Genomic DNA, 26,207 nt, shown 5'->3' with positions numbered 1-26,207 from the left:
TTTTTTACAAAAAATTAATCAGAAAACAGCCATTCTTTTATATTTTATTATTTTTTCTTGTTTTATTGTTTATAATGAATAGATTGAGGAATACCAAGAAAGCTGATGCCAAACTTAAAAAATTAAGGAGGGAGAGGGTAGTAAATGACGTCCCGGGTCGCTAAAGACCTGAGGTATGCATTTAAGGGTTAAATGTGAGATTGTGCACTCGTAAGATATGATATTATTGCCTACATCTGTAATAAAGGACTGTTTACTTGATTGTTACTATGTTTATCGTGAATATTCATCCGTTCTGCTCGGGGATGCTTCCGTTTGTTAAGCAAACCATGAAATTGAAGGATCTGATTTGTAAAAGCTATAATTGGTTTTGCTTCTCAGGAACAGTTCACGGTGGAAAGACAGAGGGTTCGGGTGAGCAATATAGTGACGTTAAATTGCAGTTCAATGGCTTTTCCAGAGATCCCCTATAACCTACTATTGAAAGGTTCTTACAGAAGAGGACACACTGTGACATTAGTATGAGATGAATACAGAGCAGAAACAGAGACATGTATTGGTGAGAATGATGTGGTTGTCATAGTTACCAATGTGATGAGGTGGTGAAGAAGAGGGGAAAGGTGGTACTAGCTTTGGTTGGGGTTAGTGAATCAGAGCAGTCTGTCTATGAATCTATGTGTGTGTGGTCAGACAAAACACTTCATTCTACGCTATAGGGTTATCATTAACCACTTTCAGTAGCTGATACCAATACCAGTGAAATTTCAGCAGCTGTCTCTGTAAAATATAGTACAATATAATTATTTATTGCATTTTAATGTTGCATTTAGTAATATTATGGCAGTAGTAATATTTGTGACTCTGGACCACAAAAGGTAAATTAAGGATCTTTTTTTTATTGAGATTTATACATAATCTGAAAGATAAATAAATAAGCTTTCAATTGAGGAATATTTGGCCAAGATACAGCTATTTGGAAATCTGGAATCTAAGGGTGCCAAAAAATGTAACATTGAGAAAATTGCCTTTTAAAGTTCTCCAAATGAAGTTCTTATAGCAATGCATATTACTAATCAAAAATTAAGTTTTGATATATTTATGGTAGTAAATTTATAAAATATCTTCATGGAACATGATCTTTGCTTAATATCCTATTTTTTTTGGCATAAAAGCAAATTTATTTTTGGCTATTGCTACAAATATATCTGTGCTACTTAAGACTGGTTTAAGACTGGTCCAGGGTCACATATAATATAATAATTTATTGCATTTTAAAGGGTTAGTTAACCCAAAAATGAAAATTCTGTCTTTAAATACTCACCCTCATGTTGTTCCAAACCTGTAAAAACATGAAAGGATCCTTTCTGTCTATAGAGTGTCAGAAAGCTCTGGTTATCATCAAAAATATCTGATAAACAGGGTCTTATAGGTTTGGAATGACATGAGGGTGAGTAATTAATAACAGAATTTTCATTTTTGGGTAACCTATCCATCTAATATTATTTTTAGTAATATTATTGGAATATTTATAGTAATATTTAATCTAATACATATTAAAGCTAATACATATCATTACATTTGTATCATAATTCAGTGTCAGCATAGTACTTTTGACATTCCAGTACACTATGCAACTTCACACAAATCCTAATCGATAAGAGAATAAGGCCTACAAGGTCAAAGTTCATTGTTGATTCATTGTACTCCACATGACCCATGTAGGGTTTAGAATGGATGCCAGCATGGTGTAAGATAGCTCTCGCTTTTCCTCCATCACAACTTTCTGAAAGGAACACAGAAGGCGCTGTAAGAAAGCAGCATGCTCCCAGCAAACAACCAACTAGCTGGATGCAGCATACTGTGCCACATTGTTGTTTTAAACAATGGCACATCCTTCTTTCAACCCAAACTATTTAATGCATATTTCTCTTCCAAACATTGGCAGCAGTGAACGCTTTGAGTGTCTTTGAGTACTAAGACACAGAGTACTGAGTACTATGAGTACTACATTGGAGCTGTGTGTGTGTGTGTGTGTGTGTGTGTGTGTGTGTGTGTGTGTGTGTGTGTGTGTGTGTCAAATGCTATCCACCTTTTTTTTTTCCTTAAGAGTAGGTGCAGCCATTTGCAAATGTTATGGGTCTGGCTTCCGGTCTCATCCATGTCCAGCTATTTTTAGCTGTACAAAACATCTAATTTTGCAGCTTGATATTGCAAATTGTTGTGTCTTACCATATTATTTTAATGTGTTTCTTAATTGTGTAGTGCAAACAGTTTTACCATTTACTGCACGTTGTTATTCTTTTCGTTATTTCCCTATAGTGGCTAATGAACAAAAGTCTCACCCATAGGCTTACTTCAGCGTAAAAAAGGTTGGCTATTATATTTTATTTCATTATAATCAAAATGTTACAAATATGTAAAATTAAAGATCAATTGTTTTTGCATTTTTTCAGTTTTAAATTATATAAATGTGACTCTAGACCACAAAAGCGGTCTTAAGTAGCAAGGGTATATTTGTTGCAATAGCCAAAAATAAATTGTATGGGTCAAAATTACAGATTTTTCTTTTATGCATTTTATGTTTCATGTCCCATGAAAATATTTTGTACATTTTCTACCATAAATATACCAAAACTTAATTTTTGATTAGTAATATGCATTGCTAGGAACTTAATTTAGACAACTTTAAAGGTGATTTTCTTAATTTTAATTTTTTTTGTACCCTCAGATTTTTAAATATTTGTATCATGGCAAATATTATCCTATTGTCCTGAAAACCATACAATCTTTGTATCAATCTTTGGAATTATCTATTTAGCTTTTAGATAAAGCATAAATCTCGAAAAATTGACCCTAGTTTTGTGGTCCAGGGTCACAAATTTTCTATGTGCTAGACAACTGGCCTTAATCTGTCACAAACTGGCTGGGTGGAGGAGTGATGATTGACGAGGAGAAGAACCGGAGCAACTGAATAAATAAAGTTTATTAAACAAAACACTTCAAACGATAACAAATAAACAAAACCGGGAGCAAGAAATGAGCATAAGACTAAACAAACGGAAGTAACATCAACATTGACCGACAAACGGGGTGTGCAAACACAGACTCCTAAATACACTGAAAAACAAGGCGTGGTCACAAACAAGCTAACAAGATGACGAGGGGGAAATACAAATATGGGCATGGAAGAACCAAAAACACTAAACCAAAAGGGGGAGCAAATGGGACAAACCAAAAGTACTGGAAACAGAGGGGGGAAAACACTAGGAAAGACAGAACAGGACAAGACATAATCCTGACATAATCTTTGAATTTACACACTGTTAAATGTATTGAACAGAGCATTAGAAATATTCATGAACAGTTAAGCACCTTCCTGCTTATACAGACTTACAGAGAGCCCAACCGTGCAACCTCGTTAAGAAAATTAAAAATAATGATTCATACAGCAGATTAAAAAGGTGCTCTAAGAAAAAAAAAGGTCAGCACTGCCATTTGCAGTTTTGTGTACAATACAAAAATGATAAAGTAAAAGAAAAAAGACCCTGATTTTTAGCTATGTGTGTAGTGAGTATTACAAGCAAGTCATAACTGAAACTTTAGTGCACATTAGTGGAGTCTCAATGCATGATTCTCATTCCATGTCTGCATCAGCTTAACGAAGCTCAAATTCTTTGTGCTTTTGTTTGGCACTCGTATCTAAGAGAACATGGCTACAAAGATCTCAGATCTAATCAAATACCCAGTGCACCAGAACATATGGCAAAAACAACATCGGCTTTATAATCCAAGGACTTAATACCCCACCATAAGTCTCGCTGAATATGTTCAAAAAAGCTGAGCATGTGCACTAATTGGTTAAAAAAAGCCTAGTTTGCAGGATGAGCCCTTGCACTGACAGTTAATGGTGCCACTGCTAGCATTAATGGAAGAATCATTCTGTCATCATTTACTCGTTGCATTATAAACCTGAATGATTTTTTATTTTCTGTTGAAAACAAATAATTAATAAAAAATGCAGTCGAGAATGTGAAATAAAATAAATAGGTCAGCTGCGTAATATATGGCAGTGCAAACAGCAAAACTAAAGATGAAATAGTACCAGCATGCATATGTGCCTCGCAACATTTGCACCTGTGTATATATCATCGTACATACACTTCAGTATATTTTTACATTCGCATATGTCAAAATATTGAAGCCAGCATGGTGTGATTTCAGTGCGATGCCTCTGTAGTTGGACACATACTGGCAGACAGATAGCGACAGAGCGAACAGGCCGACCTGTGGCCGTCCTGCCGCAGCCTCTGTCCTCGGGGTGCGCTGACGGGAGACAGGCATGACTCATTCATCAGAAGTAGGAAAAAAATAACCATTAGAGTTTTGAAATAGTGGCAACCATCAGTTTTTCTTGCACGGTGTCCAAGATAACTCCCTGTGGTATTCCTACAGTTCACATTTAGCACCTTTTCCCTTCCAACTTCATTTATTTTGTGTCACGTCTCACGGCGGCCCGGTGGGTATCTACAGACGCTTGGCAATATCCTTCCTGCTAGGAGCTTTTGAAAAAGGCCCATTAACAGTGCCAAATACTGTCGCGATTTGTTCCATTTGGATCTATATATAGTATTTTAAATTTCTTTGTCTTTTTCCAAGTGGATTACTGTAAGTGTCTTGCGTGCATCAATTATTGAGATGGTGTGATGCAGATATCCTCCTCTCACTTTCAAAGGCTGCAATATTTCTCATTACAAGCAGTGAGTCAGTTTCTATTAAGTATTTATGAACCAGGAATAAACTGGGTAAATCGTGTGCTTTGTACAGACTCCAGATGATTTCTCAAAATGTAGGAAAGTGTCCCCGTTCTCTCTCTCTCTGTCTGTTTCTCAGCTCAGAGAAATGCAGCTTAATCACAATGGCTGTGTTCACAGAGCGGCAGAATACGGTCGTCAGTCTTGTTTTAGAGTGATAAATATGGCTGCGTTCACATGCAGTTTGGTTATAAGCGAAAGTGGCAATTGCATTTTATATTCAAACTGACTAACTACAATTTTTAGGGCTCACAAATGCATTTTCTGTATACCTGAGTTAATAAGTTAAAGGGATTGTTCACCCAAAAATATAAATTCTGTCATTAACTACTCACCCTTACGTCATTCCAAATGCACAAGATGTTCGTTCATCTTAGGAACACAAATTAAGATATTTTTGATAAATTCAAAAGACAGCAATTCAACTGCCATGTTCAAGGCCCAGAAAGGTAGTAGGGACATCATTATAATAGTCCGTGTGACATCAGTGGTTCAACCATAATGATATGAAACTGAATATACTTTTTATGCGCAAAGAAAACAAAAATACAGACTTTATTCAACAATTTCTTCTCTTCTGTGTCAGTCTTTGGCGTGCATTTATGAGAGCACCACAACTTTCTGGGCTTTGAATGTGTCAGTTGTGTTGCTGTCTATGCAGTCAGAAAGCTCTCGGATTTCATCGAAAATATCTTAATTTGTGCGCTGAAGATGAATGAAGGTCTTACAGGTTTTCATTTAATTTTTATATTTTGAATCATGCATTTTAAAAAAATCAGATTGATTTTGGTATTTTAATCAAACATGAAGGACATTTTTAGAATGAGATAAATCAACTAACCACAGAAAACATAGGATTCTTACTAATACTAATTAATATTCATATTGTTGTTTTCTTGACATGATTATGTCACTTTCTTGAGGATCATGTCATCCTGGAGATATTTGTTAGTTAAAGGTTGTATCAGCGATTTCTAGCCTGAAACATAAAGTGTCAAATTCAGCTGACCTTTCATCACGATCCGCTCGCTCCCTGCCCCATAAATTGTCTGTGAAAAAAACGCGTCTCTCTGGTCAGCCTAGGGTCCAAGATATGCCAAAAAAACATTCGGCACTACCAACCTTTCCACAGATAAACAAACAGTGTTCCAACCAATCAACGTCAAGGGTTTGGTGTTGTGGACTTTCGCTCCGCCTCCCTCACATCCCTGCACCAGTAGGAAAGTCCACAACACCAAACCCCTGACGCTGATTGGTTGGAACACTGTTTGTTTATCTGTGGAAAGGTTGGTAGTGCCGATTGTTTTTTTGGCATATCTCGGACCCTAGGCTGACCAGAGAGACGCGTTTTTTTCACAGACAATTTATGGGGCAGGCAGCGAGCGGATCGTGAAGAAAGGTCAGCTGAAATTGACACTTTATGTTTTAGGCTAGAAATCGCTGATACAACCTTTAAACAATAAATGGAAACTGTCAGTAGTTTTTAACCATGGGACCGGGATCCACTAGGGGGCCCTCAGCAAACTTTCAAAGGGCTGCAGGAGGTTTATTAATGTCGTAATAGTGCTGGGCGGTTTGCAGAAATTATGCATTAAGAGCCAGGGGTGTAAACTTTTGAATGGAATAAGGATTTTTTTCATTTAGTACTGTCCTTCAGAAGCAACAAAAGATACTTACATGTTCCTCAAATGATCTTCAAATTCAAAACGTTTTCACCCTTGGCTCTTAATGCATTGTTTTTCCTTCTGGAGCATCAGTGAGCGTTTGAACCTTCTGTAATAGTTGCATATGAGTCCCTCAGTTGTCCTCAGTTTGAAAAGATTGATCTCAAAATCAAACGGTCATTGTTGTAAAGGGTTCAAATTCACAAAAATGCTAAAAAAAAACAAATAATTTGTGAGACCTGAAGGACTTTTCTGAAGAACAGTGGACAGTTTAACTGTTCAGGACAATAAAATGGACTCATGAACAATTATCACTAAAAAAAAAAAAACAGCTGTGGATTATTCAGGTAACAACACAGAATTAAGAATCAAGTGTATGTAAACTTTTGAACAGGGTCATCATATATTTATAAATTCAACTGTTTTCTCTTGTGGACTATATGTAAGCATCTTTTATGTGAAATATCTGATTCAGGTCAGTACTAAATAAAAAATAACACACATCTTGTATAATCCCTGTTATTTTGGTCAAAAAATGAACATTTTGCAGATTCTCCAAGGTGTATGTAAACTTTTGACTTCAACTGTAACTGCTTCTGCTGCTTTATTCATTTATTTAATATTTTAAAAAGGTTTAGACACTTAAAGCAAAATGTCTGAAATATATACAAGTATGTCAGACTTTTATATGCCTTTTTAATTTTTATTCTTTTTTCATTTGAAAGAACATTTGGACCCTTCAGTATATTTAAAAAAAAAAAGCATAGTAGAACTGACCCAGAGAGTGAACATTTATGCATTTGGATGGCGGTGCTCATCAGTTCTGAACGCTGTGCCGTACTCCGCGGCACTAATGAGCAGACCAGTTCTTCACCACCAAACAGAGGAGCGGAAACAGCGACAAAAGGAAGTCTGATTGTCTGATTGCCAAAAATCTTATTTCCTACTCTGAGCAGTGAGGAAGTGCTGATTATATATAGTGATTATATATAGTGATAAGTTCTCTGCACTTCTCAGGGCTGCCAGTACAACGTGGCCATTATTCACCTGATGGGCCCCGTCCTTCAGCACCTGACCTGTCCACACGGCACCTCATGAATCCAGACAAATGGACACAAGCGGGTCACGTGTCAGGTTGGCGAAGGACGAGTGGTTAGTTTGAATGAGAGGTGGCGGAGATACCCGGCAATGTGCACAGCAGGGATGGATAGCGGTGCCGCTCGAGCAAAAATTACAGAGAGAGCTTGATAATAATCCACTCACTTCAGTAAAACCCTTAGAAATGATCCAGCTGATCTCTCGCACCAGCCTCCGCTCACTCGGATAAAAACCTTTAGGCCTCCTTCTAAAATCAATTGCTATCTCGACTCGTACGGGAACATAATATTTGACATTGTTGTGTCCAAGATTGAGCTTTTCTTTTAATACAGCCTCTCATTGACTGAACCTATTGCAGTTTTTTCCCTGCGGTAAAGTGCTTGAACATAATATTTGTGGCATCTGACAGGCCGGGTTTGTACCCTGTCATTGACCGAAGCTCACGGCTGAATGTTTGTATACCTGTATAAATGATGACGTTGAGTGTTACTGTGATTAAATATTTAGCTCTATGTCTTCAACCCCCCTGGGTTTGACTGTATGTATGTTTGTGTGCGTATGTTTCTGCATTACAGCTAAGCAGTGAAGCAAATAATTGAGAAAGAACCTGGGCCACTTATATTTGATGTTAACAACAGGGAGTTATTTCAACAATCACTTATTTATACCCACAGCGCTTTATTAAAAATCCATTTCAAATTAAATTCCTGTGAATGAAACTTGAAGCTAAAAGGATAGTTCACACAAAAATTAAAATTAATTTACTCACCCTCATGTTGTTAGACAAATTACTGTCTTTCCATGAAACCTAAGGAGATGTTTTACACAATGTCTAAGCTGCTCTTATCCAGACAGATTTAACTGCTCCTTAAGAGGAATATTTTTATGTTTTTTGATAAATTGATATGCATTTAAATCACACACAAACACACACTTACACATTTAAAAATATTTGTACTAATATTTTTACCCATGCTTACTAGTGCTGCATTTTTTGTATCAAAAATACAGTAAACAGTAATATCATGAAGTATTACTACAGTTCAAAATGACCATTTTGCAGTGTAATGTATTTTAAACTGTAACTGAATTTGCTGGATTTTCAGTAGCTATTATTCCAGTCTTCAGTGTCACATGATCCTGATCCTGCTGATTTACACCTTAGAAAACATTATTATCATATTATCATATATTGTCAACATCATCATCAAAACAGTTGTGCCGCCTAATATTTTTGTTCAAACCTCGATGCATTTTTTCAGGATTCTTTGGTTAATGGAAAGCTCAGAAGAACTGCATTAATCAAATCTTATAATAATTATATATTATAAATGCTTGTAAGTATTATCCATCTCAACTTTAATCATGTACTGTCATATATAACTCATATCATAGCTTGCACAATTACTTTTTTTGTATCCACCTTTTTCCTGAGATATAAACTCACAATTCTGACATTTTTTATCAAAATTGCATGATATAAATGTACAATTGTGAGTTATAAAGTCAGAACTGCAAGATATAAACTCACAATTCTAAGAAATTAATCCAGAATTGTGAGAAATGGACTAGCAATTGCGAGTTATGATGTCAGAATTGCAAGGTATTAACTCGCAATTCTGACATTTTTCCCAGAATTGTGTGATGTAAACTTGCAATTTTGAGTTATAAAGTCAGAATTACGTGATGTAAACTCACAATTCCAAGTTATAAAGTCAGAATTGCAAGATATAAACTCGCAATTCTGAGAAATAAAGACAGTATTGCGAGAAATAAACTTGCAATTGTGTTACAGTCAGAATTGCATAAGAACTCGCATTTGTGAGTTATAAGTCAGAATTGCAAGAAATAAACTCGCAAATCTGACATTTTTTTTAGAACTGCGTGATATAAACTCGCAATTGTGAGTTATAAAGTCAGAATTACGTGATGTAAACTCACAATTGCAAGTTATAAAGTCTGAATTGCAAGATATAATCTCGCAATTCTGAGAAATGAAGCCAGTATTGCAAGAAAAAAACTTGCAGTTGCGAGTTACAAAGTCAGAATTGCATGATATAAACTCCCATTTGTGAGTTATAAGTCAGAATTGCAAGAAATAAACTCTCAAACCTGACATTTTTCTTAGAATTGTGTGATATAAACTCGCAATTGTGAGTTATAAAGTCAGAATTGCAAGATATAAACTCGCAATTCTGAGAAATAAAGCCAGTATTGCGAGAAATAAACTTGCAATTGTGTTACAGTCAGAATTGCATAAGAACTCGCATTTGTGAGTTATAAGTCAGAATTGCAAGAAATAAACTCGCAAACCTGACATTTTTCTTAGAATTGTGTGATAAAAACTCGCAATTGTGAGTTATAAAGTCAGAATTACGTGATGTAAACTCACAATTGCAAGTTATAAAGTCAGAATTGCAAGATATAAACTCCAGAGATATAGACACACAATTTTGACATTTTTTCTCAGAATTGCATGATATAAACTCGCAATTCTGACATTTTTGTCAGAACTGTGTCATATACACTTGCAATTGTGCGAAATATCTTATTCAGGTCAGTACTAAAAAAATATGCATTTTGTATGATCCCTCTCATTTTTCTAAAATAATTAACATTTTGCAGATTCCGCAAGGTGTATGTAAACTTTTGACTTCAACTGTAACTGCTTCTGCCGCTTTATTTATTTATTTAACAGTTTAAAAAAGTTTAGACACTTTTAAAGTGAAATGTCTGGAATATGTACAAGAATGTCAGACTTTTATAGGCCTTTTTAATTATTATTCTTTTTTCATTTGAAAGAACATTTGGACCCTTTTAATATATTATAAAAAAATAAACTGCATAGTAGAACTGACCCAGAGAATGAACATTTATGCATTTGGATGGCAGTGCTCACCAGCACTCACAATTCTGACTTTTTATGTCTTGCAATTCTGACTTTATTCACGCATTTCTGACTGATTTCCTCAGAATTGTGAGATATAAAATTGCAGTTGAGAGTTATTGTTATGATCACCAGCTGGAGTGCCCATGAGCTCCTCCAGAGGGCACTCCACCTCCCACTGTCACTCCCTTAAAACTAGATTTTGTCTAAGTTCTCTGCCTTGTTGTATTGTTTGGACATTCTATCCTGTGTATCGACTTTATGCCTGTTAATAGACTACGGCTTATAAAACTGCATTTGGATCCTCAACCTTGTCCCTGAGCATTCCATGACAGTTATAAAGTCCAATTTTGTGGGGACAAAAACACAGATTTTTCTGAGAATTGCAAGTTTACATCTCACAATCTCACAATTCTGCCTAGGTTTTCTTGCAATTCTCACTCTTTTCACTCAGAATTATATCTATTTTTTTAATTGCAAGTTTATATCTTGCAGTTCTGACTTTATAACTCTCAACTGTGAGTTTATATCACAATTCTGACATAAAAGTCATAATTGCAAGTTTGTATTACGCAATTCTGAGAAAAAAGTCAGAATTGCATGATGTAAACTCGCAATAGCGAGGTATAGTCAGAATTATGTGATGTAAACAATTGTAAGTTATAAAGTTAGAATTGCTTGCCAAACCAGTGCAGAAACCTTGCCTGGACAATGGTCACAAAGGGGCTCCAAAAAGTTCGAAAGAGGCGGGGTCACTTTTACTAAAATGGCTATAACTTGTAAACAGAATGAGATATCTTCAACAAACTTGGTACTCACGTGTAATAGATTAATCTTTGGTTAAATTAAAAAAATGCGGAGCTTGACCACTTGGTGGCGCTATGAGAGGAAAAAAATATATAAAAATGGATATAACTACGCAACGGTTAGTCCGATCAACCTGAAAATTGGTATGCAGTGTCTTTGTCTAATATGCCACAAGGGTCTATGAGCACATTTGCATATCTAAAAAAACATGGCCGCCATCGACCAATGAAATTTGAGCACCTATTTGACAAGGTTAACGGAGGCCGATCGTAACAAAATTCGCTGTGCATGTTTGACTCGTGGCCCTAAAGGTCTGTAAGAATTTTGAAGGAAATCAGCCACTAGTTGGCGCTAATGAAGGTATAGTCAGAATTGTGTGATGTAAACTCGCAATTGTGAGTTATAAAGTTAGAACTGCGTGATATAAACTCACAGTTTTGAGTTATAAAGTCAGACCTGCCAGAAATAAACTTTTTTTTCTCAGAATTGCCAATTTATATCTCGCAATTCTGACTTGTAAACTCAGAATTGTGAGATAAAAATTCTCAATTACCTTTTTTATTTTTTTTTTTTCAGAATTGTGAGATATAAACTAACAATTGAGAGTTATTAAGTCAGAATTGTGAGATATAAATTGGCAATTCTGAGAAAAAAGTCAGAATTTGAAGATGTAAAATTTTAATTGTGAGATATATTTAGTTACACTGAAATTTTTTTTTTAAATTTATTCAATTGTTTTAACCCGTTTTAACATGGATTACAAGAATACGAGAGCATTAAAACATAACTTAGAATCCATCATGGTGTTGCTCATCAGGTGGATATAGTAGGAATTTTCCTTTTTTCAGCAGTAACATTACAAAAGAATGTATGTATTGAAAGTGGCTCTAAGAGATAATTTGTTGTTGCAAAACCCTAGCCTGGAAAAATCCAGACCCTAATCTATTAAGATTATGGGTCTGGGATCGAGCAATGAAAACTGCCTAACTCGAGGGGCGGCACCAAGCGTGCATTTGAAACTCTAACTGCACGCAATTGGATAACGCCACAACCAATCACAACAATACACGCTTAGCTACCAGCAGAGCTAAATGATGTTTCATTAACAAAGTTCGGGAGAAGCGCGTCAGATGCTTAGCGTAAACATCACAAGTCAATCAGCGCCATAGGTTTAAATACAGCTGACTCACCTCAATTCACTCGATGGTTTATCAGTAAACCTCCACCACCCCATCTCATCACTCCGAGTTCTCACTACTCCTATTGGGGGGTAATGTACTCTGGGTTCGGGCCACTCCCGAGCTCGGAGCCCTTCACCGGACAGCGCGCCAAACATATTCTCCGGCTAATTATATGTAAGCGTGAACTCGTGAACTGATAGATTAAACTCTTGCCATATCCAGTCGGCAAAACAGCAAAAACGTCCTTCCTGCAAAGGAACGATTCGAGTTTTCGGTTTTCTGTTCCTCTTTTATATGGAAAGCCAAGTCTAACTCGTTCATTGTAGCGGCCAAAGCCGTTTCAAACAACTTGTTGTTCATCTGTAGCGACAGCGATCTTTCAAAGTTTACTATATGATTCGGACGTTGCAGTGCTGTCATCATCAGCTTAGCTCATCTCTGGCCCGCCTACATCAGATACACCGATTTGATTGGTTCCCACTATTGCTTACGTATTGCAGTAACCTGCATCATTGCTTGATGCCAGAGTGTCTTGCAGAGACAATTCAAATTGTGCTCTCGCGAGACCTCTGGATTTCCAGGGTAGCAAAACCCCATTTAAGAGAACAGAAAATAAAGAACAGTTTTTAGGATACTTGATAACCTTAAGACATCTCCATTCTGAGCCAGGTTTGCAGATCCTGCAATTGTTTGCTGTGCATTGTTCACCAGCTACCCATATGTTTCACACCCCCTGTTGGTAGTGTACACAAGGTAACTGCTCAGGTTTTTCCTGTGATTAATTGCTGAGTGTAGTTTAGCCCAACCAGGAGCAGGAACACGCTGCTGTTCCATTCTCTTTCACCCTCAGAGAGTCTGCCGAGAACCGCTGAGCTTTCACAAGTTCTGTAAATAGACAAACCAAACACTGCAGCTTCTAAATATATCATGCCAGGGAAGTTTTTCTGATCATTTGTGAAAATCCAGGACAGACTTGAAAATGAGATGCAGATCGCTTTGCCTCCCTGGGTTTTAGTCTGTTTTTGGTGCGTTCTGTTGTCTCGATTTGAATATAGTGGGAAAAAGTCTTGGTTTAGTGTTTGTTTGTGCGCTGTTGTGATAAAATGCTATCGTATTTTCAAAGGCTTTGAAAATCAGTGCAAAATTCCATAATGAGCTGAATGCTTAATGTCTGCGTTTCACCATAACAGCTTTTAATTAAACGCAATGTGTGCGTTATCCAATACAAAACTTTAAATGAAAGCCAAAGGGCTTGATTGTCATATATAAAGCGTTCCTTAACCCTCAGCGTAAAGACGGAGATGAACATAATTGACTCCCATGCTGCAATTTGGTTAGAGAGCTCTCTTTTTTGCACAGATCTTTTATAAATGGATGTAATTGATGAGTCAAACCGCATTGATTTCCAATACGCTCATTTGTAGTGCAGGAGAGTGAGGAATGGGGCAGCTGAAAGTGAGTTGTACTGATGGGCTATGTGTGATTGGTCTGTCTCTGTTCTTTACACTGATGAGTCGGACGCTGCTTTGTGAATGATTTCATTTAGATCAGATTAAAGCTGCCTCTGACGGTTAATCTGGGAGTTTAGCCACTGCAATCATCAGGAATCATCTGATTGTCATGGGATTATGACTTTAGAGGGAAGACTAGGTCAGGCTGTGGCTGTGCGAGGACAGTCAAACTCACACGTACACACAAACGCTGAGACTGAGCTAAACAGCTTAGTCATGATGTTAGAGGTCATGAATGAGGTGGTTACGCTCAGAACATTTTCTAAGGTGGACAAAACTCAAACATGAAACGGCATTTGCAACTTATTTTACTGTCAAATCATTACTGAGTGAAAGAGGATTTCAGCAGGAACTAGAAAAATTGCATCCTTTGGGAACTGATTGTTAAAACAATGGCTAAATAATGTAACATTTCAAAATAATATTTTAACATTATTATAATAAAACACGCTGCCACTCAAAAGTTTGGGGTCAGACTTTTTAATCTTTCTAAATAAAAGTCTCTTGTCCTCAGTCTCTTGTGTAATAGAAATATAGTAAAAAAAAAATGGAACAACGGTTTTTGTGAAATATGATTACAATTTAAAATGTTTTCTATTTGATTATAATTCAAAATGTATTTATTGCTGTGATGCAAAGCTGAATTTTCAGTGTCACATGATCCTATAGAAATTGTAATATGCTAATTTGGGACAAAATAATATCTATATTTTTCATGATTCTTTCAAGAATAATATAGTAATAATAAAGTTAAAAAACAGCATTTATTTTGTTGTTCAGTATCAGTATCGGTATCAGTAAGATTTTTAATGTTTTGTAAAGAATTATGCTCATCAAGGCTGCATTTACTTGATCAAAAAACAAAAAACAAAAAAAAACAGTAATATTGTGAAATATTATTGCAGTTTAAAATAATGGTTTTATATTTGAATATATGTTAAAATATAATTTATTTCTGTAATGCAAAGCTGAATTTTCATTACTCCGGTCTTCAGTGTCACACAATCCTTCAGGAATCATTCTAATATGCAGAATTATTACTTTTATTATCAATGTTGGAAACAGTTGTGCTGCTTAATATTTTTTTGGAACCTTTGATTATTTTTTCAGGATTATTTGATGAATAAAAAGCTAAAGAGAGCAGCATTTATTCAAAATAGAAATCTTTTCTAATATTATAAGTCTTTGCTATCACTTTTTATCAATGTAGCACATCCTTGCTGAATAAAATGATTAATTTCTTTCAAAAAAAAGAGAAAGAATAAAAATGTACTGACCACAAACTTTTAAATAGTAGTTTATATTGTTACAAAAGATTTCTATTTTAAATAAATGCTGTTATTTTTAGCTTTTTATTCATTTACGAAGCCTGAAAAAAGTATCACAGGTTCCAACAAAATATTAAGCAGCACAAATGTTTTTAACATTGATAATAAATCAGCATATTAGAATGATTCTGAAGGATCATGTGACATTGAAGACTGGAGTAAGGATGCTGAAAATCCAGCTTTGCATCACAGAAATAAATTACATTTTAAAATATATTCACATTGGAAAGAGTTATTTTAAATTGAAAAAATATTTCACAATATTACAGTTTTTTCTGGGTTTTTGATCAAATAAATGCAGCCTTAATGAGCAGAAGAAACGTCTTAGAAAAACATTACAAATCGTACTGATCACAAACTTTTGAATGGCAGTTAATACTTTATTTGGTCTGGATTTATTAAATATATCACGTGACATACACTACCGTTCAAAAGTTTGGGGTCAGTACATTTTATTGTTTCTTTTTTTTTTTTTTTTTAAGAAATTAATACTTATTCACCAAGTATGTATTAAGTTAATAATTAAAAGTTTTTTAAAAGTTAATAATAAATAATTGTTATATTGTTACATTGTTATAAAATATTTATATTTTGAATAAACACTGTACTTTTTAAACTTGTTATTCATGAAAGAATCCTGAAAAAAAAAAAAAAAAACACAGGTTCCAAAAAATATTTGGCAATACAGCTGTTGATATTATCCAACATTGATCATTCTTATAATAAATCAGCATATTAGAATGATTTCTGAAGGATCATGTGACACTTAAGACTGGAGCTTTTCATCACAGGAATAAATTCTATTTTAAAGTATGTTAAAATAAAAAATAAAAAAAAAATTTTTTCTGTATTTTTAATCAAATAAATGCAGCCTTGATGAGCATAAGAGACTTCTTTAAAGACTATTACAAGTCTTACTGACCCCAAACTTTTGAACGGCAGTGTATATTTGATGATAAAATTATGAAATATAAGAAAAATATATATTATTAATGCACTTTGAATACAGTATTGGGATGTCGATCCCAAATAATAATAAAATAAGGAAAACTAATTTAAAAAGTCAAATTTGATTTATTGTTGTCTTCAATTTGACTCATTTAGATCCTCTTCCAGACACCTTTGTGTAATCTGCTTTGATATGATCTCTACATTATCACCTAAAATCTTCCTTTTTCTCTTTTAGCGTGGAACTAGATTTCAAACTTCAAGAGGACAAACTGCAGCCCTTAATGAAGAGACTGTGTCCGTTAGAAGAGCCGTCCTACCCCTCTCTGCCTTACACACACGAGGTGTTCACCTCCACACCCAAACGCAAGTCCAAGACTGAGTCCAAGAAGCATGCGCGATGGAAACTCTGGTTCCTCTAACGTACGGATTGGGGATCCCTGAAACCATCACACCGAGCAAATTCTAGTGGAATTTTGCTTGACTGATCAGATAATCACGGAGAAATGCTCACTGCTAGCCACCGTTTTGGAACATGCATCATGGGATTCAATGTGCGACTGGATTTTAATAAGGAATAACAGTGTTGTTTTCTAATCATGACCCTCTGATGAACTCTCTGAGTTTGGGAACTGCTGAATTCACCTGATCTCACATTTTTCAATGGGATTACACAATGATCCTTAGGTTTAGTCAAGTTAGCAAGGTAAGACAGCAGGGATGCTTGTAGATGCGCTGTGTGAGTGTGTGTGTGTGTGTGTGTGTGTGTGTGTGTGTGTGTGTGTGTGTGTGTTTTTTTTTTTCAGTGTTTAATTCTGAGATCTCTCTTCTTTCTACATTTATCCCATTTTTCTTTAGGGACCCTGCAGAGGCGACAAGAAACTTCAAAGCTAAACGCTAGTTTGCCACAAAACTACTTGGAGCTGTACATCAAAGACATCTAATCAGCAAAGCACAAACTTTTGAATTATAAAGTAGATTTGATAGCTGATATACCTCTGTCTCTTTCTTTCTTTCTTTCTTTCTTTCTTTCTTTCTTTCTTTCTTTCTTTCTTTCTTTTTTTCTTTCTTTCTTTCTTTCTTTCTTTCTTTCTTTCTTTCTTTCTTTCTTTCTTTCTTTCTTTCTCTCTCAAAGTCTCTCCTCTTTAATTTTAAGTGAAAATTGACTATCATTCTTTGACAGAATAAATGAAATTATTGAAATTAAATTAGTGAGTAAATGCAGAATCAGACTGCATGCACTAATAAATGACTTTATAGAGATATTTTTCTGGAAAATGTTGAGAATGCACAATTAGTATGTCATAAATGGTTAGGCTGTAAATGTATGAATGAAAAAGGTTTTACACACTGGTGTTCTCGAAAAGTGGAAAAAAAATCTTTATGAAAATATAATGATTCGTCTTTCAATTATATAGATTTTTGTGTTAAATAATGGGCCATGGATATTTCTGGAACAAGACAAACATTTACATTCAAAATTTCGACTTGCAGATGTTCAGGTCTGAAACTATTTTTTTAACACTGTAACACTGTATTTGCAACATATTGTAAAGCTAGATCAATTTATCAGTAAAAATATTTTTGACTTGAAAATGGCTGGTATGGAAGCTTGTTTCCACCACTAAATAATAATAATAAAAAAAATAATAATATTAACAACTGCGAGTTAAGTCAATTAAGTCAGAATTGCAAGATATAAACTTGCATTTCTGACTTTTCTTGCAAATGTGAGTTTCTATCTTGCAATTCAGACTTTTTTTCGCAAATGTGTTTGTTTATATCTTGCAATTTTGACCTTTTTCCCTGCAATTCTGAGAAAAACGTTTTTTTTTTCAGAATTGCATAATATTAATATTAATAATTATGACTTTTTCTCTCAAATGCGAGTTAAATCACAATTCTTGCAATTCTTTCATATCTTGCAATTCATCACAATTCAGATTTTTTTAGCTCGCAATTCAGACTTATTTCTTGCAATTTAGATTTTTTCTCAGAATTGTATAATTTAAAATTGCAATGAGTTATGAAGTCAGATTTGCTAGATAAAAAACTTGCAATTCTGAATTTTTTTTCACGAATGCAAGTTTGTATCTCACAGTTCTGTCTTTTTCTTGCAAATGTGTAGTATAAACTCGCAGTTGTATGTTATAAAGTCAGAATGGCTAGAAAAAAACTCAAAATACTGACTTTTTTCTTGCAAATGCGAGTTTGTATCTTGCAACTCTTACCTTTTTACTTGCAATTGACTTTTTTTCTCAAATATGCAAGTTTATATCTCGCAATTCATAATTTTTTTTCTAGCAATTTAGATTTTTTTCTCAGAATTATGATATAAACTCGCAATTGTGAGATATAAACTCACATTTCTGACTTTCTCCCACAAATGCTAGTTTATATCTTGCAATTCTGACTTTCCCCGTAATTTTGACTTTTTCCGCAGTTGTGAGTTATAAAGTGAAATGGCTAGATAACTCAAAATACTGACTTTTTTCTTGCAAATGCGATTTTGCCTCTCGCAGTTCTTACCTTTTTACTTGCAATTGACTTTTTTTTCCTCAAATATGCAAGTTTATATCTTGCAATTCTCTTATATCTCACAATTCTGACTTTTTTTCTCACAGTTTTGACTTTTTTCCACAGAATTGTGTAATATAAACTTGCAATTGCAAGTTATAAAGTCAGAATGGCAAGATATCAACTCACAATTCTGACTTTTTTCTTGCAAATGCAAGTTTGGATCTTGCAAATCCTACCTTTTTCCTCGTAATTATGACTTTTTCCTCAAAAATGCAAGTTTATATCTCACAGTTCTTTTATATCTCGAAATCCATCCCAATTCTGATTTTTAATATCTTGCAATTGTGACTTTTTTCTTGCAATTTAGATTTTTTTCTCGCAAATGCAAGTTTATATCTTTCAATTCTGACTTCTTTTTACAATTTTGACTTTTTTCCTCAGAATTACGTAATATAAACTCACAATTGCAAGTTATAAAGTCAGAATGGCAAGATATAAACTGCTTGACGCAATTGTGAGTTATAAAGTCCAGTTTTGAGGAGAAAAAAAGAATTGTGACTTTTGCCTATTTAGAATTGTGACTATTTCTTTGAATTATGACTTTATTTCTGGCAATTGCGAGTTTATATCATGCAATTGCAAGAAAAAAAAAGTCAGAATTGCATGATAAAAAGTCACAATTACCTTTTATTATTTTTAAATCAGTTTCGGAAACTGGCTTCCATTGGCTAGAGATTACAGACAACATGTTCCAAAAAAAAAGACTTGTTTAGATGAAAATTGTTTGGTGTTATATGGTGGAAAGTGCACAAATACAGAACACAAAACAATAGAAATAGGCTCTATACTATAAAACACACCACTCTGTTCAAGCTGACATGTCATTTGCTCAATTAAATTTTAAATATGATGGCAGTCAAGAAATCTTGTGCTTGTTTACCCACCTAAAGCAAAATAATAAAATGATCACAACACAAAAATTGGGGAGTATAATAATGCAGGTAACATAACGAGGGCTATGTATATACAAACTGTGCTTAGCATTTTATTAGCTTTAAACAGTCTTTGTGTTAGATATTCACAAGTCTAATGTCTTCACTACAGTGCCAAACACTGTATTTAGCTGGTAGCCCAAGAACCTTCATACTTGGAGGGCGTTTTTGATAACTATCGGTCATATATTTAAAAGTAATAATAAGTTCCTTGGTCACAGTATCTTGTTGTTTAATTGGAGCACAGTACCTGCATATTCTTGTAGCATAACACAATTCATCATACCTTGAGAAAGTGCAATTGATTTCTATTGTGCAATATTACATTTTATACAATTTCTACCCACAGTGCATTTACAATAAAGAAACCGATGCAAAATATTTTGACTCGACTGTCCTGTTCCCGTGAACGTTCTTTAGCGCCAGGCCAAAGGAGTGTGGGTTGCTTTGCAAAGTGGATTGCGGTGGTGATACTCAATTCATGAAGATGATTGAATAGTGCTTTGAACAGGACTCAGCTGGAGGATGAGATGGTTGCAACACTTCTCTCTAAAATTGATTGGCTTCAGCTTTGGCGCACATTCTACAGACGTGCTCTGTGATTGGACGTCCTCCAGTAGAACACCTGCTGCCAAGATACTGTCAGTCACTTTGACTCAAGGGATGAAATATTCCTCTGAACTCTTTCTGCAAACATAACTAATGCAAACATGGCCAATGTAATTCTGCTGACCTGTCGTAGGGGTATGACTACAAACAAATCTCTTTAGACTTTGCATGCACTTATTCTCTGATCAAACAGCCTTATTTTAATATTGATAACAGTTGCTACTTAAGCTGATGAGCAAATGGAAGTCATGACCGAAATGACACGGAAAACTGATTGCAGTTTTGCATCCTTGCAATCTTTCCAAACAAATTCATAGAGGAGTCTTGATTAAGAAAAAGGTGCAGAAAAAAACGAAAAAGGATTTGCATAAGTGGACCTTTTTACAAGGACAAAAAACGAATTAATCCTTAAAATAAGGCAATTTTATATTTGACACAACAGAAACTATTAAAAAAAAATAAAAAATAAGATGTCCTAGTTGCTTTCATTTTCTTGGAATAAATATTCTTCTTTTTTTTTTTTTGAATAATAATTCACCCAAAAATGAAAATTTGCTGAAAATTGACACCATCAGGCCACCCAAGATATAGATCAGTTTGTTTCTTCATTTCTTTAGAATTGGAAAAATCTCGCAATTCTGACTCTTTTCTGGCAAATGTGCATTTATATTTTGCAAATCTGACTTTTTCTCACAAATGCTAGTTTATATCTTGCAATTCTGACCTTTTCCCGCAATTTTGACTCTTTTCTGCAAAATTGTGTAATATAAACTAGCAGCTGTGAGTAACAGAGTAAAAGTCAGACTTGCTAGATAAAAAAACTCTCAAAATACTCACTTTTTTCTTTCAAATGCGAGTTTGTATCTCACAGTTCTCTTTTCTCACAGTTTTTTTCTCAGAATTGTGTGATATAAACTTGCAAATGCGAGATATAAAGTCAGAATTGCTAGATAAAAACTAAAAATTCAAACCTTTTTCTTGCAAACACGAGTTTAAATTTGGACTTTTTTCTGCAACTCGAAATATAAACTCGCAATTGCAGGTCAGAATGGCAAGATATAAACTCACAATTCTGACTTTTTTCTTGCAAATGCAAGTTTATATCTCACAATCAATCCCAATTCTGATTTTTTTTATATCTTGCAATTGTGACTTTTTTCTTGCAATTTAGATTTTTTTCTCAGAAATGTGTGATTTAAACTCACAATTGCAAGTTTATACCTGGGAATTCTGACTTTTTTCTCACAATTGCAAGTTATAATGTCAGAATGGCAAGATATAAACTCGCAAATGTGAGTTATGAAGTCCAGTTTTGAGGAGAAATAAAAGACTGATAGGCTCTCTGAGAAAAAAAGAATTGTGACATTAGCCTACTTAGAATTGTGACTGTATTTCTTAGAATTATGACTTTATTACTTGCAATTGTGAGTTTATATCATTTTAACTTGCCACTTCTGGGCAAAATGCCATTCCATAATCCACTTCTTCGAGTAAAATCGTGCATTCCCTGTTTTCCTCTCATATTAAAATCCAGTGACATATCTGTATTGAACTGTTTTGGACTATTGCCACTTGTAAACAGTGCTTAATTCATGTAGATTTCCCTCCGGATTCAAATAATTGAAAAAAATGTGTTTATATCACACAATTCAGACTTTAGAACTTAAAAATTGTCAGTTTATATCACGCAATTCTGAGAAAAAAAAGTCAGGCTTGCGAGTTTATATCTCGTAGATCTGACTTAATTTCTCATAAGTGCAACTTTATATCTATGTACCCCCCCCCCATATATATATATTTATATATAACTGCAATTCTGACTTTATACCTTGAAATTGCAAGTTTAAATCTCACAATTCTGAGAAAAACTGTCAGAATTGCGAATTTGTATCACACAATTCTGAGAAAAAAGTCATTTTTAATTTGTTTAATTCAGTTGCAAAAACTAGCTTCCATAGATAATCCAGCTTTGAGCAAGTGATAAAATGCTACATTTCTCCAAATCTGTTTGGATGATTTTTTTTTTTTTTTATAAATTACATCTTGGATGAGTATGATTAAATTTACTGCAAATTCTTTCATTTTTTAAATTTTTGATTGAACTATTCCTGTAAATGAGGCATACAGGCACATTTTAATGGAAATATTCTTACACTTCCATGCCAAAACTACAACACTAAGGCTATAGAGGATTGTGATGCTGGCAGAAACCTATTTTACCAGTGAGCAGATAACTGGATCTCATTTCAAAGAGGTCTGTGCTGAGGATAAATCTTATAGAGCATATGGAGTGACTGTAATCTTCCCAATAGTTGCTCATGCTTTGAGCGCCTCTCGTGTCCGACAAAATCCATATTTCGCCACTGGCCTTTAAAAAGAAAGATTTAGCCGTGAAAAGTTGTCCAGCTTTGCTCCTGTGACCTCAGAATAATAACTGCAGACTGTCGAATAACTGTAGACCATAGAATAACATCTCAATAAAATGTAAACCAGGGAGGGGAAAAATGCTTATTTATAAAAAATATTTTTTTGTGTTGTCAGAAGTTAAATATGTTTAACAATATTAAAAAAAAAAATAATAATATCAATACTATTTCATTTTGCTTTATAAAAAACTGGTTGGAAATCATTTTATTCTATTGATGCTCTAGTTTTAACAATATAAACAGTAATAAAACACTAAGGAAATTCTCTCTAGATAATATTTTAATAATTTGTTTTGGCCTCAGACCTTATAACAGAGACAATATAAAAGCCAATTATTTAAATGTTGTCTTTATAACATTATGCATACTATTAATAACATTTTTGTATTATACTTTAACTTAACATTAAATTGCAGCTGAATTTTAACATCTGATCTTAGCATTTGTTCTGTATTGTCAGTTTTGTATGGGAAATGACTGTACTTTCTGTATTTCATAGGAAGGAAGCAGCATCCTCACAACATTTGCAATGGCCGTTAAAGCCCAGACTGTCTGCAATACCGGGAAAACACTTCTATGAGGTGTAGCCAGGGTCAGCCTCATAGTGATTTTCTCTACATCGGCAAACAGAAAACAACATAAAAAAGGGAGCGAGAGGGAACAGCATAAATGAAATGCACAGTAAACACAGTCTCGCACACAGCAGGAACAGGTTGAGCGTTTATACAGCAAACGGCTTAAAGCACCTTCCGTTAATAAATTAAGCTTTTGCATTAGGAGTAATTACAACTGCAGGAGAGAGAGAGAGAGAGAGAGAGAGAGAGAGAGAGAGAGAGTGAGACAGTCAGCAAAAGCCAGATGGGTTTGTCGACAACCGGTTTGGGCTAAATTTTAATCTCCATCCCGCACCGCTTTAAAAAATTCAAGGTTTCCTAAGAGCTCATTAATAAATGATGGAGGACTTGAGCTTAGCGGGCTTTAAAAGTAAGCAGCCGGGGCTCGTGCCCCCAACCCTTCAAATGTTTATGAGGACACTCAGACTCAGCAGTGGACTTAACAAGGCCTGTAGAACTTCTGTGACAACAGAAGGTTGAGGAGCTTTAATGGAAATTACAGCCTGAGGTTAATGTGTGCAAGAACCAGAGCCACTTGTGAAGTGCTTACTTTGCATCGGCGTCATGTGGGCCTTTGCAGATCTCCATATGCACCATCAAAGATATGAAAAAACAACATCATCCTTTCAGTGTATGAATGCGGCTTTTTGTGATTGGTCTAAAAGGCGTGTAACCTGTTTTCTCATTTTACAATGACATATAGGCTGAGCATATATGTGACCCTGCACCACAAAATCAGTCTTAGGTAGCACAGGTATATTTGTAGCAATAGCCAAGAATACATTATATGGGTCAAAATTATCCATTTTTCTTTTATGCCAAAAATCATTAGGATATTAAAGATTATGTTCCATGAAGATATTTTGTAAATTTCCTACCATAAATATATCAAAACCTAATTTTTGATTAGTAATATGCATTGCTAAGAACTTCATTTGGACTACTTTAAAGGCAATTTTCTTAATATTTCGATTTTTTTGCACCCTCAGATTCCAGGTTTTGAAATAGTTGTATCTCGGACAAATGTTGTCATGTCTTAACAAACCATACATCAATGGAAAGCCTATTTATTCAGCCTATTTATCACTTTTTTGTGGCCCAAGGTCACATATGAGGAACTGCCATCAGTGACATTATTGGGGTGATTATTAAACAGCTTAGCAGCTGTAAAAGAGATTTGAAAGGGTAGCAGAACAGGAAAGAGAAATACACTGAGATCTCATTAATATCTATTTTTTTTAGCTTAGACAGCAATGAGATTAAATAGAGACTGAACTGAGACTTTTTCTGCTTCTTATATTTGTCTCCTGATAAAAAATACTCCAGTAACCCTAGATCTCACTCAGCAATGTCAAAGACTCTTGTTTAAGTTGGTTGAGCGAATTCACTGCATTCATGACAAATTTGGCAAATTTTTAAACGCATTTTATGTAACAAAAAATAAGCTTTCTTAAATGTGACCCTGGACTGCAAAACCAGTCTTAAGTAGCATGGGTATATTTGTAGCAATAACCAAAAAAGCATTGTATGGATCAAAATTATCGATTTTTCTTTTATGCCAAAAATCATTAGAATATTAAGTAAAGATCATGTTCCATGAAGATATTTTGTTGTAGAGTTGCCTACAATGTGGCTGTGCACACTATAAAGTGGGGCAGTTCCAACTTTGCAAGGACAATCTGGCACGTCTGACTCGCAGCCTGTAAGTACATTTTCATATTTGAAGAATTTACTACTGGCTTTTCAAACACGAGTTTTGAGCAGTGTGGAGTAGTGCTTGTGTACACAGTGCATAGAAAGACAGTATGAGTCATTATAATCAGTAATTGTGTAATTATGTCCTCAATGGATACAACAAATGCCTCATTTATAATAGGTTTTATTGTTTTTGTCTCGTCCAGACACAGCATCACAACATGTTAATGGGCGTAACGTCTGTCACATGCTTGAGGTACAACGCACTGGATAGCTGGCTATTCAGAGCGATGAGCTTTGTAAAAATTGATGCGTTTTAGAAAGGCAGGGCAGAGTGGAGAGACAATAATGTACAGTATGTGAAAACATGTTTTTTGAACCTCAGACCACATAAACACATTGCATTACCCCAAATACACAAATAATCTTCTTTTTAGCAACATCATAACACCCCTTAGAAAAAATGTCCTGGCTCTTTCAAGCTTTATAGTGGCAGTGAATGTGTGTTGAGATTTTGAAGTCCAAAAAAGTGCATCCATCCATCATTAAAAGTACTCCACATGTCTCCGGGGGGTTAATAAAGCCTTTCGAAGTGAATTGATACATTTTTGTAAGAAAAAAATCAATAATTTAAACTTCACAAACAGTAATCTCTAGCTTCCGCTAACTGTCGCACACGCATACATGAGAGAGTGGCGTTCCAGTGGATGTAGGAGTTATATTAACTTTCTCACCGGATAAGCTCCGGTGAGAATATGTCTCGCGAGAACCAAATTTTGTTTGCAGCAAAGAAAAAATAAAAGTTAAAGAAAGTTAGTGGAAGCTTTATTGTTCTAAATATGGATACTTTTCTTACACAAATGCATCGATTCACTTCAGAAGGCCTTTATTAGCCCCCCGGAGCTGTATGGAGTACTTTTTATGATGGATGGATGCACTTTATTTAGCTTCAGAATTTCAACAGCAATTCACTGCCATTTTAAAGCTTGGAAGAGCCAGAACGTGTTTTAATATAACTCCGATTGTATTCATCTGAAAGAAGAAACTCATATACACCTAGCTTGAGGGTGAGAAAATCATTTGGTAATTTTCATTCATATTCATTCATATTTATGT

The 26,207-nt window shown here is 34.7% G+C and overlaps 1 protein-coding gene across 1 annotated transcript in view; it reads left to right on the top strand.

Annotated features, from left to right (window-relative positions):
- insyn2ab (inhibitory synaptic factor 2Ab) overlaps nt 1-17,232 on the top strand; it is a 50,965-nt gene extending 33,733 nt beyond the window's left edge. Inside the window, exons 4-5 of the mRNA XM_073827570.1 lie at nt 16,474-16,941; nt 17,094-17,232. Of these exons, the coding sequence (XP_073683671.1) occupies nt 16,474-16,657 (184 nt within the window). The 3' untranslated portion in view covers nt 16,658-16,941; nt 17,094-17,232. The remainder of the gene's footprint in view (nt 1-16,473; nt 16,942-17,093) is intronic.
- Nucleotides 17,233-26,207: the final 8,975 nt, after the last annotated feature.

The sequence above is a fragment of the Garra rufa genome, chromosome 21 (genome assembly GCF_049309525.1).
Source record: "Garra rufa chromosome 21, GarRuf1.0, whole genome shotgun sequence".
NCBI lineage: Eukaryota > Metazoa > Chordata > Actinopteri > Cypriniformes > Cyprinidae > Garra > Garra rufa.
This window is presented reverse-complemented; position numbering and strand designations above follow the sequence as displayed.